Source organism: Tamandua tetradactyla, chromosome 4 (genome assembly GCF_023851605.1).
Source record: "Tamandua tetradactyla isolate mTamTet1 chromosome 4, mTamTet1.pri, whole genome shotgun sequence".
Taxonomy (NCBI): Eukaryota; Metazoa; Chordata; class Mammalia; order Pilosa; family Myrmecophagidae; genus Tamandua; species Tamandua tetradactyla.
The window spans coordinates 3,301,945-3,317,591 of record NC_135330.1 but is presented as its reverse complement, the minus strand read 5'-3'; the positions used below and the strand labels follow the sequence as shown (position 1 = coordinate 3,317,591).

At 55.2% G+C, this 15,647-nt stretch overlaps 1 protein-coding gene across 1 annotated transcript; it reads right to left on the bottom strand.

Annotated features, from left to right (window-relative positions):
• Positions 1-1,687: 1,687 nt before the first annotated feature.
• THEM5 (thioesterase superfamily member 5) lies at positions 1,688-8,338 on the bottom strand. The gene is made up of 6 exons (XM_077155985.1): positions 8,076-8,338; positions 5,993-6,191; positions 4,632-4,770; positions 2,591-2,701; positions 2,183-2,307; positions 1,688-1,879 (listed from the first exon to the last, which is right to left on the bottom strand). The coding sequence occupies exons 1-6, from the start codon at positions 8,193-8,195 to the stop codon at positions 1,836-1,838; spliced, it is 738 nt and encodes a 245-aa protein (XP_077012100.1). The 5' UTR covers positions 8,196-8,338; the 3' UTR covers positions 1,688-1,835.
• Between the last annotated feature and the right edge of the window lie 7,309 nt (positions 8,339-15,647).

Here is a 15,647-nt window from a genome sequence, read left to right as displayed (position 1 = left end):
GATGAATTTCCTCAACTCTGGCCCTTCTCTGCACCCTCCCTCTCAGTCTCGGAATCACATTTATGCCCTCCTGTGACCCGTCTCCCCCTGTGCTCTTAGTCCATCTCCTAGACCAGGAAGCTGCTGTGTTGGTTGATCTCTCTCCTAGACCCTCAGCTGCTCTCCCCTGGGTCCTCCTAAAGCTATCCATAGATACGGCCAAAGATCTTCCTTTAAAAAATAGCAACAAAACTCCTAGAAAGAATTATCTACACCTATTTCTTCAATCCCCATTCATTTTCTCCATCCATCTGAATCTGGATTTTGCACCTACCTCCTGAAATTGCTCTGCTACAAAAGACCACCGCCATCCTTCTCTCCAAATGCAAAGGCCTTTTTTAGTTCTCATCTTCCCTGCCCTCTCTGCAGCGTATGATACTACTGATCTTGCCTTCTTACTGACGGCCACTCCTCTCCCCTTCTCAGCCCCCTTAGTAGGTCTTTGTTCCTTTGCACCCACCATAAGCCTCAGTGTGAGCCAAGGTTCTGCCTCTGACCCCGTCTCCTCTCCTCCTTGTCTTTACCCTCCCCTCTCATCCTCACGCTCTCACTCCCTTGCTTTTTCCTCACTTCCACTCGGCATCACTCGCTCCCATGGGTTTCCTGTAGGTTTTATACTGGCAGTTCATTGATTTCCACGTCTCGCCAGGACGTCACCCGTGAGCTCCAAATCCCGATCTCCAGGTCCCTGCTGGCATCTGCCATGTGGAAGTTCATGGGAGGGATGTCAAGCTCAGGACGTGTGAGACTGAGCTCGTGATCACTGCAGACTTGCTCACTCTGTACGCCCAGTGGTGCCATCTGGAACCCCAAGGTGGAAACTCCAAGTCATCGTAGACAGCTCCCCCTTCAGGAATCCAAACAGAATGGCGAAGTTGGAAGGCCATCGCCTGGCACCTCTTTTGCTTTAATATTTCTCATCTTCGGTTCTGACCCATGCCAGGACCTTCCTGTTTCTAGCTTGGAGCCCTGCAGGGATCTCCTAACCAGTTCTCCTGCTGTAAGTCTTTCTGACCCCTTACTGCTACCAGAGTCATCTTCCTAAAAACCAGAACTTTATGTCCCTCCCCAGCCCAAGCCCCTGAAGGGCTCCCCATTGCCAACAGGACAACATGCCAGCTTCATAGCAGGATTTCGGAAACCCTCCACTGCCTGACCTGCCCACCTGCCTACTTAAGCTCTCCCTCAGCTTTTGCCTTAGTCACACCTTGTTGGCCTCCTGTGTCACCGTGCTTTTCCACCCCTCTATGCTTTTGCTTTTACTATGCCCTCTGCATAGGATTTCCTCCTTTCCCCTGCTGCCTGGGGAATACCACTTAACCTTTAAGAGACAGCTCAAAACACAGCACCTTCTATAAAGCCTTTGCTCTTTCATGAGCAAAATTGGCCCGTCCTGCTTTGAGCCTCTCCTGCCCCCATGGTGGGGGTGTGGTTGGTGGAGCTGATGGGCACTTGGTTCCTGACAACCCCCTCCCCACCGAGGTGTGTTCTGAGGCCAGGGGCCCCGTCTTCCACGATCGTGTGCCTGCTGCCTCACCCTGCGCCTCGCAGGTGCTCAGTTAATCTCTCTCGGTAATGCTCAAAGGGAAGCTGGGTAGGCTGCAGGCTCTGGAAGGATTGGGATTCTCAACTACAAAAGGTCTTGGACTGAGAATGGGGCTGAGACTTTATTTATTCAGAGGAAGGTCCCCACTCCCTCACCTTTCCATTCACTACCTGGGGTCCCTCCCTGCTGTGGGTGGGCCCCAAGTGGGCAAGGTGCCCCATGGTAGGTGCTCCTGCAGGCGTAGTGACTGTCACGGAGACGACTCTTCTTCCAGCTGCCGCTGAAGGAAAACAGCTGCAAGAGAAGGGCTAGAGATGAGTGGGGACAGCCGGGGCTTGGCTGGATACTCTGAGAACTTTGCTTCCAGTTGCCTGTCAACTGGATCCTGCTCTGCGGCACAGGCTGGGCAAACCGTTCCTAGAGAAACCCGACGGTGTGCCTTTGCACTTGGGCCGTGTCTACGCAGGTGCCCAGCCCCATCCGCAACAAGCCAGACCAGCCTGAGGCCGGATCCTTAGCATTTTCCCTCCTTTCCATCTGTTCTGGGTGTGGTGGCAGTAGGACAGGGCATGGGACTGCGCGTGAGGACTTCTTTACCTGAGGACTTGGCATAAACCGTCTGCTGGTCTCTGCTCTGGGCGATGCAGGAAACGTAAACCTTCTGATCCTCAATCTTTTCCACCACAACGTTCAGCACAGCCAGAGAGCCCACGGGGATGGGCCTGGGGGAGGAGCCAGCCGAGCTCAGCCTTCTCTGAACCCCTGTCCTGCCGTCCCTCCACCCTTCTACCCTCTGCCCTGCCCCCCCCCCCCCCCCCAGCTCCACCTCAGGGACTCCAAAGTGGCCCCATATGCCGGCAGAGGCCAATTCTGTCCAGGACTTGCCCGGGATGGGGCTGGGCGAGGAGAGCGGCAGGCGAGGCCCTCATACCCCTCGCTGACGGCCACCCCTCCCTGAAAAAAGTGGCCACAACTTTGGCCAACACCCCAAGGATTCAGACTTACTTTTTGAACCTGATATTGAAGCTTAGTGTGAGCAGCCCCTCTCCAGCCAGGTAGGCAATTTTAGAAAAGGTCTCGTCCATCATGGCCGCCAGGGACCCCCCGTGGGCAAACCTGGGGGGGTGCAGGGAGGAAGGCTCTGGCTGTGGCTGCCGGGCTCTAGGTCTGAGCTGGGAGCACCTCCTGCCTTGCCCCTCCCCAGATCCCTCCCAAGCCAGATGTGCAGCATCAGGGCAGCCAAACAGGAAAGGAAACCGAGGTGGTCCTCTGATCAAACCAGGCAAATCATCCAAGCTTTTCTCCTATTTTGCCCTGGCGTGTGCTAGCATCCACTGGTACAATTCTGTTTCTTTTTTTTTTTTATCAGGAAAAACATGTTTTTCTGATTCATTACCTAATTGCTGGCAGCGGTTGCCAGTATTTGGGAGTGTGCATTCACACCGGGAATGAGAAACTCCCTGAACTGTCTCACAGGTCTTGGGAGCACGTCCTCGGCCCTCTCACCTCCCCAGTGACTACTGCAAGTGCTGAGCCCACGTTTTCAAGGTGGTTAAATGTGAAACGTAGCTTACAACCTATGAAGTGCTGACAAGATGGACACCTGAGCAGCGCTACCTGTGGGAAGGAGAGAGCCCAATTCGGCAGGACTGCTGCAAATATTTGCTTTATTTAAAGTGTATAAAATTCTTGTTCTCACTCGTGCGACTGACCTTGATGCCAAAGCGACGTCACTGTGGGTTAGTTAGGGAAAGTAGAAAGGCACCCAACTTTAGAGTGCAAATAACCGAAAACAGTTCTCGGTACCTGACTGTCAAAAGCACAAGCCTGTTTCCCCAGCGGCCACGTGGGCTGCGCCCTCCTGTAGGCCCCCCCAAGGCAAGGGCAGGGGTCACGGGGCCAACCGGTCTGCTTCACCTCCGCGCTCTGGGACTCACGACCTGGTACTCTGGAGCGAGTTGCTAAAACCTTTCTGAACCTAGCTTTTTGAAGTCTGAATTGTGAATAAAAGAATTCCTCTAGCGCTGGATTAAATGAGCTCATTTGCAAAGCCTCAGGCACACTTCCAAGTGCTCCCATCCCCAGATCGCCTGAAAGAGTTTGGGCAAAGGAGTTGAGGCCAACCCCCCCAGTCGGCTCTTCCCTCCTTGTTCTCAGCGCTCGGGCAGGAGACCCACTGGCAAATGTGTGGATTCTGCAGGGTGGCTTCTGGCCGCCCAGCACCCCTCTCCGTTGCCTAGGGGCTGGGGGACCCCAATCTCCTCTACTGCACCCCAGCACCAGCTGCCCCCCTGCAGGACTACCTGGAGAGAAATAAGGAAGGAGGAGAAAACAATAACCACGGACTCAGTGGCCCAGTGGCCCCAGGCAGTAAGTCCAGAGCCAGCCTGATCTCCCTTGTGGATGTATAAGTTCAGCTTGAGCCCCATCCTAGGTCTCTCTCATGTTTGGAAGCTCAAGGGTCCAGCAAAGACAACGATGGACTTGGTGTCCTAACTCCCACGTCAGAGTCCTGCATCTCACCTTGCCTGCGCTACCTTGGGCAAGTTACCGTCCCTCTGCGTGCCTCAGTTTCCCCATGAATAAAACGCGCAGTTTGGATAGATGGTACCTGCTATTTCTGATGTGCTTTATGGCTCATGAGCACATGCAGGTAAGCCCATGCTGCCATACCTCTCAGCCAGCCTGGCAGGTAGACGTTATTTCTCCAGGCTTCAGCAAAGGACACCGGAGGCCAGGGGTTAAATTCTTGCGTGGAGGCCCAAGGCCAGCAGCCGCACAGCAGGGCTGGAGGCCAGATCTCCACCCAGATGTGCACCTCCTCCTTCCCCCAACGGCCTGAAAGGCCCCCCCTTGCTGGAAAATTCTGAGACGGTAATGAGGACTCTCTGCCTTGCCAGCACAGTGGGTCATCCAGTTGGTGCAGGATGTCCTTTCCAGCTCCCCAGAGAAGGGGCCTCTGGGCCCAGTGGCTCACCCATCCTCCCTGCTGAGCCAAGCCCAGGGGGCAGCCAAGGACACCTGCCCTGGCCTGCTCTGGCCTTACCCTGGGGGACCTTCCAGGTAGGGGCCTGGTTGGAAGAGACAGATGGCTTTCTTCTCAGCTGGGTGGAAGAAGATGACGTACTCGAAGCCTTGTCCTTCCTCCTCGATGCACCTGGTGAAGAGGCGGCAGTCGCTGGCGTCTGGGGAGAGAAAGGCAGTGTGGCAGCCGCGGCCGGGGGCAGGGTTGGGGGTGGGGGGGCGTGGGGCCCGACAGCTGCAGCTTCGGGGACTCACCAGGAGCACCACGAGGCCGGCCGTGGGCGAGGCCCAGGGAAGGGGAGCGAGGCCCAGCCCCGCCCTCAGGGGGCACGCCGTGCAAGGGGGGCACAGAGCACCTGCCTGAGGGGAGCCCCAGTCTGGCGGGGGTGGGGGGGCATTGATCGCTGAGCCCCATCATTCTGGAGGACAGAGCGCGGCCGCGGCCTGAGGTGGGGGTTGGGGGGGACAGGCTGTTCCGGGCTGCAGGCAGCTGGGGCAGCTGGGGGGGCCAGGGCAGGCAGGGGCCCCCACGCATTAAGAATTGAGGCTGGAGCCCCTGGCGCTGGCCCCGGGGCTGGCGGCGGTCAGGACGGAAACAGGCCTGAAGGCGGAGGCGACAGAAGAGTCCACCCGAGGCCGAGTTTCTTCCCGAGACAACTGCAGCGACCTGTCAGTCCTTGGTGTTGAAATATCCATGTCTTTTGAAAGATTATTTTGGTGCCGCTGCTTTGTTTGCATCGTGAACCCGAGGGCGTCTGCCCGGTGTGCGCACCCCGAGCTCGCCGGGTGGGAAGACCGAGTGCGTGGCAGAGACTAGAACACGCGGGCGCGCCCTGCACGCGCAGCCGAGAGCGCCGGGGCCGGGACGGTGTGCGGGGGCGGGCGGGGCCTGGGGGGGAAGGGCGGGGTGCGGGGGCGGGCGGGGCCTGGGGGTGCCGCGCGGGGGGCGGGGGTGGGCGGGGCCTGGGGGGAAGGGCGGGGTGCGGGGGCGGGCGGGGCCTGGGGGTGCCGCGCGGGGTGTGGGGGCGGGCGGGGCCTGGGGGCACACATGGGGACTGTGGGTGGACTGGTTGGGGGGGACACGCGGGGCCTGGGGGAGCTGGGGAAGGAAGATCTCGGACCGGCCCCGGAGCCCGGGAAGAGTCAGCGTGGTGGGAGCGGCGCTGGCAGGGGCGCTGGGCAGTGCCCACCGGAGGGGGAAGACCCTCCCGGGGCTCGGGGACTGCCCTTGCACGGGGGTGGGGAGTGGTGGGAGAGCGCTGGGAGGAGCCTTGGAATTGCCTCGGGGGGGCGGGGGGCTGAGTGAGTGCGGGGCGGCCCTGCTGGGGACGCGGGGTGCTGGGCAGGCCCCGGGGTGTGCGCTGGGTTCGCAGCGGGGCTCACCGGGGGGTGCTGCCAGCCCAGGCGGGAGCCTGAGCCCCCGAATGTGCTCCCTGTTGGACCGGAAGGAGGGCACCTTCACCCAGCCGCTGCGGCGCTTCTCCACGAGCTCTCGGTGCAGGCGCAGCATGTCGGGGCCCCAGCTGGCATTGGGCACCGCGTGGTCCTTGAAGCGCGTCTTCTCCGGACAGAATCGGGAGACCTAGGCCCGAGAACCCGGGGGCTGGTCAGCGTCTCGGGAGAGGGCAGGCCGCTGCTCGGGTGGGAACAGCTGGCCAGAGTCTGTTCCTGGGTTCTTGGGGGCCTCCGGACCCTTCCCCACCCCCTCAGGGTTGCCTCCAGGGAAGGGTTCAGCTTCCTCGCAGGGGTCCAGGGACCCATGTGGCTGACTGCGCAGTGGGACCCCAGAGGAAGCATTTGGGGCCAACAGGGAGGCTGTGTGCACAGTGCAGTACAGTTGTCCTGTTCTAAAACCCCTGAGCAGCATTTTGAGGCTGAGAGCTGCTGTTACTAGCTCCATGCTACAGCACTGCCACATACAGCAACTGTCGAAGAAACTGAAGAGGAGATCACCTTTCTTTAGAGATAAGAACCAAGCCAGTTGGTTGGGACTGAGGTGAATCAGCATATAGGGCGAGGAGGGCATTGTCTGTATTTTAGAACTTCACCTACTGTTTGAGACCAAAGGAAGAGAGTTTATTTTGTCCAAAACGTGAACTTTCTGTAGCACATAATCTAACTTAAAGAGTCTGCATAAATCATTAAATAACCCAAACACATGGAGCCCGGAAAGGGACTGAGGGCCTTTAATCCTGCATAGCTTAATGTAATAGCTGTATATATCCCAGAGTATGTTAAGCAGATAATTAAAAAATATGGGCAAAGTCCCTTGAGGGACCGGAGAAAAAATATGGCACTATTAAGCTTTACCACTGGGGAATCCCCTGATACTGTCTCAAACATTAGGGACCCCCAAGTCAATAGGCCAAGCCCTTGATCTTGAGCCTTGCTTTTGTGAAGCTTATTTATGAGAGGAGAAGCGAAGCCTACTCTAGTTATGCCTAAGAGTTTCTTCTGGGAAACCATTTTTGCTGCTCAGATGTGGCCTCTCTCTCTCTCTCTCTCTCTCTGTAAGCCCAACTCTGCAAGTAAAACCTTTACTCTCCGCCCTACTTGGGACATGACATCCAGGGATGAAATCTCCCTGGCAACAGGGGACATGGCTTTCAGGGACAAGCCTGGCCCTGGCACTGTGGGAATCAGTGACTCAGAGCCTGCAAATCGAGTGGAGAGGCTATTCTGGAGGCAACTCTTACACAAGCTGCAGCTGGATATTGCTAATTACCATGGTTTGCCAACCCCCAACCCAAACCATTTCTATCAACCCAAAAGAACACCAAAGACTCTATCTGAGATTCTACAGAAGTTTCACATACCAAGATTACTTTACAGAAAATTCCAATTTCCAGGTGGGTCCCCAGGCCAGATAAGGCCTGACTCTCGGAAGGCTCAGCCTCTCAAGAACATCAGCCAATTCCGTCCCCCATTCCTTGTTATCAACAGCCCTTTCCAACATGAAAAAAGAAGGGGCAGACCCAAATATCCTTACAGAGAAGGAGGAGTTATAACAGAGAAGGTAGGATTTCACAAATGAGTATGACTGCTGAGTCATTATACTGATATTTCTTTCAGTCTCCAGTGACTTGGAGCAGCTAGAAGGAAAAACCTAAAATTATGGAGCGCAGACGCATGCCATACTCTGAAATCTGTTCTGTAACTCCTTGTTGAAGTGTACTTTGAAATTTATTGCTTTTTTGTATATATGTTATATTTCATAATAAGCAATGTTTAAAGAAATAAAAACAAAACCATTTCAGACCGGTCCTCAAGCGTCCTGAAGGTTTTCACCTTGGATCTGGACCGCTTGGCATCCCGGGGGCACCTTCCCTCTGCCAAACACATAGGTCCCTCATGCACTGCCTGCTGCCTCTGGCCGGAGCGGGGAAGGGGAGGTCCGGGGTGCCCTTTAAGCCCCAGGCTCCGCAGAGGGGGGCTGCCCACCCACCCGGTGGAGCTGGGAACTCACCAGGGAGTCTGTGGAGGTCCCACACGCTGAGGCGGGGTTGCGTCTGGGCAGGGCCCCGGCTAGGGCGGGGCGGGCCCTGGGGTGGCCGAGGCCTGCCGCCGCCTGGAAGGCCTTCCTCATCTGGCTGAGCGCCCGTCCCACCGGCCACTGGAGTGAGGTGGGGCACAGCAGCTGTGCTGTGGGCACCCCAACAAGCCCCTCTCCTCTGGCAGCAAGGCTCCGCAGCAGAGAGGGTGTTTCTGCAACTTGGGCAGGGCTGGGCAGGTTTGAAACAACACCCAGAGATGGGGAAACAGGCTGGGAGCCCCAGCGCAGGGCCCTTCCCGGTCACCACCCAGAGTTTGGGAGGGGCAGAGGCTGCCTGGCTGCTGGGGGGGGGGGCGGGAGGTGGGGGGAGACCAGCGCTCTGCGGAGCCAGGAATGAGTATGTAGGAAGCACAGAACACAACCGTGAGGGGTCCATGGAATCCTGGAGAGCAGACTTGGGTTGTCTGCAGAGATCACTGGGCAATGTCTGTGTAAGGCACACAGCCCGGGAGGCCCAGCGTGTGCGTGTGTGTGTGTATGCACACGAGGATGGGTAGTGGGGTGTGCAATGGTGGTGGGCGATAGAAAATCATTTGGGAGGAAGCAGCTTAACGGGATATTCTCCATGCTTCGAGAACCCCAGGGAGGGCTCATGGCAGATGGTGCTGGGACAGAGGTGGGGGGTGGGGCAGTGGGCGTTCTGTCACGAGCAAACTGGCGAGCCTGGAAAGAGATGGCTGTGGGTGGGTGGATGGGGGCACTGCTCCACAAGCCCCTGCAAGACAGTGGACTTTCTTTTAGCTTTTAGAAAGAGGAATTCAATAAGTTGCTAGTTTACAGCTCTAGGGCCATGGAACAGTCCAAACTAAAGCACCAATAAGAGGCCTCCTTCACTCAAGAAAGACCCATGACGCTCAGGGTTTCTCTTTCAACTTCGAAGGCACATGGCGAACATGGCGGCATCTGCTAGTCTTCTCTCCCGGCGTCTCGTTTCATCAAGCTCCCCCAGGGACGTTTTCCTTCTTCATCTCCCAAGATCTCTGGCTGCCTGGGCTCCCGTGGTTCCCGTGGTTCTGTTTGCTCTCAAGACTCTCTCCAAAAAATGCTTCCTCTTTTTCTTTTTCTTGTCCTCTAGGCACACACAATCTTTTTTTTTTTAACTTTTTTTTTTATTGTATAATATAACATACACGTAAAGCAAAGAAAGAAAAAAGCAGTAGTTTTCAAAGCACTCTTCAGCAAGTAGTTACAGGATCCCCGAGTTTGTCATGAGCTACCATACCATTCTCTCAGATTTTTCCTTCTAGCTTCTCCAGAATATAGAGGCTAGAAGGAATAAATAGTTTTTTATCATCACAATCGACTTTTCTTTTTTTTGTGAAAAATAACATATATACAAAACAGCAATAAATTTCAAAGCACATCACAACAACTAGCTGTAGGCCAGATTTCAGAGTTGGGTATGGGTCACAATTCCACAATTTTAGGTTTTTACTTCTAGCTGCTCTAAGATGCTGGAGGCTAAAAGAAACATCAATATAATGATTCAGCATTCATACTCGTTTGTTAAACCCAACCTTCTCTGTATAACTCTGCCTGCATCTTTCATCTTTCTCCCCACTCTTTGTGGGTATTGGGCTATGGCCATTCCAATTTTCTCATGTTGTAAGGGGCTGTCAATAATTTGAGGTAGGGAGATGGACCTAGCTGATGTTATGCATCTTTGGACTTATCTGGTCCAGGGATATACCTGGAGGTTGTAGGCTTCTGGAAAGTTACCCTAGTGCATGGAAACTTTGTAGAATCTTATATAATGCCTTAAGTGTTCTGTAGGATTGGCTGGAATGGTTTTGGATGGTGTTTGGCAAGTCATGATACGTAGCAATGTCTAACTGAAGTTTGCGTAGGAGTGACCTCCAGAGTAGCCTCTGGACATTATTTGAATTCTCTCAGCCACCGATACTTTGTTACACTTCTTTTTCCTTTTTTGTGAGAGTTTATTTTGTCCCATTTCTCTCTTCCCCCTTTTGGTGAAGAAGGCTTTCTCAATTCCATGATGCCAGGTCCCAGCTCACCCCCCGGAATCAGGTCCCACTTTGCCTGGGAAATTCAGGCCCACGTAGGGAGGGGGATGCATCTTCATTTTCCTGAGGTAACCGTCGGCTGGAGCTGATGATTTGTGCTCCCTTCTACTTACCAATGGGTCTCCCCTGGGACCGCCTTTCCTTCATTCATTTGCTAGCATCTATGTGTGACCCTTGATTTGGAAGATAGGGCTTGAGGAGGAGGCAGGAGGGAAAGAAGAATCTTTGGAAGAGCAGAAGGACTCAAGAGGCGCCGGAGGAAAGGGGAATGGGGAGAAGGAGGCGCTCAGCAGGGAATCTTGAGAACTGGGAGCCAGTCCCAGCTAGGTTGTCCCCGGAGGAGGAAAGGGCCCTCCCCCCAAGAAGAGTCAGTGGGTGAACGTGGGAAAGGACGTGGTTGTCTCATTGCTGGAAACCCACCTAGTAGCTGGGATGTCAGCATGCACAGCCAGGCCTTCTGTGCAGGAGTACTTAGTGACACCCTCCCAATCTATTTATTTCAGAATCTTTGGTTAAATCAACTTTCAAATATTTCTATCATTACGATTATGTAAATTTTGTTCCCAGCCTTGCCATGTAATATAGAATAGTTACTTTTCTTTTCTCTTACAACTTTCATTTCCTTGAGTTGATAATTGCCAATTATCCCAGCGTGGTCCAGGGGAAAACAGGGGCATTGAAGGAGGGGGTGAGTGGCTGACCTGACCAACCACAATCTCCAAGTCGGGAGGGAAGAGAGACCAGGAGGGAGAAAATAAACGAAATGAGGATCTAGTGAGGTCTATAATATTAAAGAGTAGATATAATGGGATCAAGGGCAAGACAGATAGAAGGTAATTAGGAGAAAGACATATTAAGAGAGCATCTGCAGTGGATGGCAAAACCTTGGATTTGGCCCCAAATTGGGGTGGCTGGAGTAGAATGGAGAAGATTGTCTAAGCCCATCGAGGAAGAGAAAGACCAGGGTTGTGGAGAAAGTCCTGCTTTTCCCTCTTTCTGACTCCTTTTCCCACCACCCCACACATCTTGTGGATTCTTTCTGAAAACGGAGCCCTTCCTAGCTGAGTTCTGAATGGTCAGCTCTCAAAGAAAGCGAAAGCTGCTTGGCATGGCCTTGACTGTGCCTTGTGACAATGTGAGGGCTTTGACCTCTAACCAACTCAGAGAAACCAGAGAAAACTCAGCTCAGAAAAAATAAAACATCTTCCCAGACTTGCACTCTCTGGAGATACAACTAGAGAAAAAGAGGGGAGTCAGCAAGCTTCGGCATATTTCAGAACTCCTGCTGGATTCGGTTTAGCTTGTTGGCTGCCTGGTTCCTTTCCAGCTTGAGGCCCACGAGTGGATCAGTCTGGGGACTTATCTAGATGAGATGTGACCAGTGTCAAGCCCAGCCCGGGCCTGACCGGACAGGTGATCCAAAAGAGCATCAGCCGTGCTGTGACGGCAGATGTTTAAGAACCGGCACTCTGGGGTGGGGTGGAGGGGCGGTGCACTGCCACAACTCTGCCTTGTGGCCGCTGCCAATTTCTGTGGTGTAAATGCTCCCGCGGAGGCTGAGTTCAGTGACCCCGACTGTGAGGCTGGGAGGGGAGGTGTGTGTGGGGCCTTGCGAGCTGGTCCCCACACGGCACACCAGGGACTGCTTTGGCTTGGAGTGAAACACACACCAGGGGAGGCCTTGGGAGGCTCCGAGGATCACTTCTCATCTCCGTGTCAGCCTCCAGAGCCAAGCTCTCTCTGGCTGCTCCCGCTGTGCGGGTCCCCTTCCTTACAAGACTGGAATAGACCTGGTCTCCCCAGCCTGCCTGCCTCCCTTCCTTGCCCCTAAACAAGTTCAAAGGTCAGTTGTTGGTTAAAGATATTCACTTTAACCCCTAAGGGAAAGCAGGAAAATGATTGAAAGTGCTCCTCATCTGGGGTGGCTCCCGAAGGCCGTCTCAGAGTCTCTGGGCACACGGCAGAGCTGCCCTGCAGCTGGCTCCTCAGGGGAGCCTCTTGTTCTCTGTCTCTCTCCCTCCCTCCATCTGTCCCTGCCCTCCCCTCCTGTCCTCCCCTCTCCTCCCCTTCCCTCCCCTCTCCTCACCTCCCTTCCTCTTCCTTCCTCTCTTCCCCTCCCCCCTTCAGTTTTACTGGAGAAGTTGCAGGTTTAGAGAAAAGTCACATGGAAAACACAGAGTCCCCTCGTGTCCCCACTCTCAGGGCTCTCCCTGCCGCTAACACCGCATGCATGTGGGACGAAGCTTGGCTTCTGACCTTCTGCTGAGCACGTGAGAGGACGCACTGGGAGAGGGTGGCTGGGCCAACGCGGGGGCTCTCAGAGGAGCTCTGTGCGGGAACCCAGGCCCGTTGCCAGTGCTAATGAGTTTTCAAGGAAAGACAGCTGCTGATTTAAAAAATATTGTGTGGGCTAAGCCAAACGTCTGTGTCCAGTCTTGTCCCTGTGGGTAGCTGGTCTAAACTCGTCCCTGGGGCTTTAACCTGGGACCCCCTTCCCCGGGGCTCCTGCACCGGGTCCGGTCCCTCTGTTCCACATCAGCCCGCCGTTCCGTGCGCCCTCCTGGGCCCCGAGTTCATTGTACAGCTCGGACACCGAGGCGGGGCCTGTGGGAGGGACAGTCCCTGGCACACAGTGAAGCCAGCGAATCAGCAGCCCCTGTGCTGCCTCAGGGCTTTTGTGTGTTGTTTCAGCAGGTTTCTCAGGGTGCCTGGCCTTGGCGGTGGGTGGGAGTGTCAGTGGGCAGCCCGGGGCGGCGCTGGACACGAGCCAAGGCCAGGGAAAAAGGCTTCCTGACTAAACCCTGGGCGCGGGCCGAGACTCTGCCCGGAGGGGCCCTGGGGGTGGGCTGGTGAGGGGCCCTGAGAGATGAACGGCCCCAGGTGGCTGGGCTGTGGCAACCAGACCTTGAGTGGGGGCTGGGGGCCGCTGGGGGGCAGGCCTGGCTGCAGGCCGGGGGGTGCGAGGATGGGGTGGGGGAGGTGGGGGGGTACACAGCACAGAGGAGGGGCTGCAAGCCTTGGGGGGTGGCAGGGCATGGGGGAGGGGCTGCAGGCTGGGGGGGTCAGGACATGGGGGAGGGGCTGCAGGCTGAGGGGTCAGGACATGGGGGAGGGGCTGCAGGCCTGGGGGAGGGGCTGCAGGCCTGGGGGAGGGGCTGCAGGCAGGGGAGAGCAGGGCATGGGGGAGGGGAGGTCCTGCTGAGCCTTGAGGATGCCGCAGGGAAATGCTGGACCCCTGGAACTCAGTTCCTATTTGTGATACACAGGTTTTTTTGGGGGGTGGCTCTAAGCTCAGAAAGCTGCAGGGGAGGATGGAGTGAGGCTCACAGGAGGAAAAACTGCCAGGCTTCAGGACTAGGAGTGGGGTGCTTGCAGGGTGTGCCGGTTTGAATCTGGGTGGACCCCAGAAAATCCGTGTCCTTTAATCCTCACCCAGTATCGCTGGTGGGAGCTTTTGGACTGTTCCCATGGAGATGTGACCCACCCAGTTGTGGGTGGTAACTTCTGATTAGATGGTTTCCGTGGAGATGTGGCCCACCCAGTTGTGGGTGGTAACTTCTGATTAGATGGTTTCCATGGAGATTCATCTCTACCAAAGGTGGGGTTGCTTATGGAGTCCCTTAAGAGGGAACCAGTTTGGAAGCAGCTTTAGGGCTGAGGAAGCCCCCACAGCCAGAGAATTTCAGAGATGCCGAAGGGAAACACCCCCAGGGAAGCCTGATGAAATGTGGAGAGAAGGTTCGCATGCAGTGCTGGGGGCCCTCCCAGCGGATGGAGGGGCTCTGAACAGCATCAGCCTTTCTCGGGTGAAGGTAACCTCTTGTTGGTGCCTTAATTTGGACATTTCCATGGCTTTAGAACTGTAAACCTGCAACTTAATAAATTCCCTTTTTAAAAGCCGTTCTGTCTCTGGTACCTTGCATTCCGGCAGCCAGCAAACTAGAACACTGCGTGATTCGGCTCCCAAGTGCCTCCCAAGGGGCCCTTGGACAATGTCCCTCACAGGGGGGCCACCCATGGATCTCCACCTCAACCCCCACTCCTGTGCTCTCAGGTAAGGATCCCTCTTCCTTTTTGGGCAATTTCCCCACTAAATCTCTGCCCTTCTCTACCCTCCCCGGCCAGGCCTCAGATCTCCTTTTAGTGGGGTGGAAGAATTCTCCCAGTCTCCCATGAGAGCACATAAATAATTGAAAAACTGGTTTCTCCTTTCCTGCAGGCTGTTGGGGCTCATTTTTCCCTCGTCTGGAGGAGGAGGTGAAACCCTGGCATTCTACTCTCAGAGGGCCATGAAACGATGGTTTCACACTAACCCGGTCTGACCAGGGGTTTCCTTCCCTGAAGCCAGGCTGCCCCGTGGCTCGAGTTGACAGGGCTGTGTCCTGGCCTCTGCCTATGGAAGCAGAGACAGAGCGCGTCGGGGGCGCCTTCCTTCCTAGGGCCGGGGCTCCTGACCCTCGGCGGGCCAGGGGAGAGTAGGAGATGTGCTGTCCTTGGAGGGGCAGCTCTCCTGTCCGCAGCCGGGCACGCATCGCCTCTGAGCCCTGGCGCCGCTGCCAGCCGAGCACAGCGCTGTCGCTGCTCTGGGTAGAGTCCCGTGTGAGGGCGAGAGAGGGCCTTGCACCCAGCCCCGTGCCCTCATCCTTCGCACCGCGGGCTTTACTTCCTGCCCCAACCTCCGGCACCTGCAGCCCCAGAGTTACCTGCTCTGTTAGCGCGTGCGCGCGCGCACACACACACACACACACACAGGCAGAGCCACATATACACACACATTCATACACGTAGCACACACTGTCATGTATACACACAAACATATATACTCACATATGCATATGCGCACACACAAATGCATACACAAGGGTGTGATGGACACAAATACACAGATGCAGACATACTTAGAGACACAAACACACGTGGCACACTCGTATACATCTGGACATACAGTGTACCCACAGGTGCTTGCACACACAAGTACACACACACTCACATATGCCTGCACAAGGCATTTGTACACCCCACACCCATACCTGCACACCGACTCACACAACACCACACATAAGCAAAGGGCACGCTTACGCACACTCACACATATGCGCACAGGTGCTTACACATGGCCGTACTATCTGAAACGCGGGAGAAGGGAAGGAGGAAGGTGTGTCTGTATCTCGTGGGCGATATTTGGAATGAGTTCAGGGAATTATGATAGTGACAGCTACGGACCATGAATTGTTCATCATAGTTTAAAGCTTTGATTCTCTCTCTCTCTTTTTTTTTCTCCACTGCACTTTTATTTGAATGTAATATTTGGGACAATTTTCCAAAAGAGCCAATATTTCCCAATTTAGTCTGAGTTCATAAAAGAACATCAACAAAACAGTATTTGGGATTTCAGTTTTTCACCCTTATCATTAAGACTCACTGCCTCCCATCATCAATATTTATTGAGCATTTACAGTGT

Excerpts from the sequence above, each read along its gene's own strand:
- THEM5 (XM_077155985.1), bottom strand. The coding sequence starts at position 8,195 with ATGAGGAAGGCCTTCCAGGCGGCGGCAGGCCTCGGCCACCCCAGGGCC. Across the intron at positions 2,308-2,590 it reads TTCAATATCAGGTTCAAAAA|GCCCATCCCCGTGGGCTCTC; the intron begins GTAAGTCTGAAT and ends CTCCTCCCCCAG. Across the intron at positions 1,880-2,182 it reads GGTTTATGCCAAGTCCTCAG|CTGTTTTCCTTCAGCGGCAG; the intron begins GTAAAGAAGTCC and ends CTTCTCTTGCAG.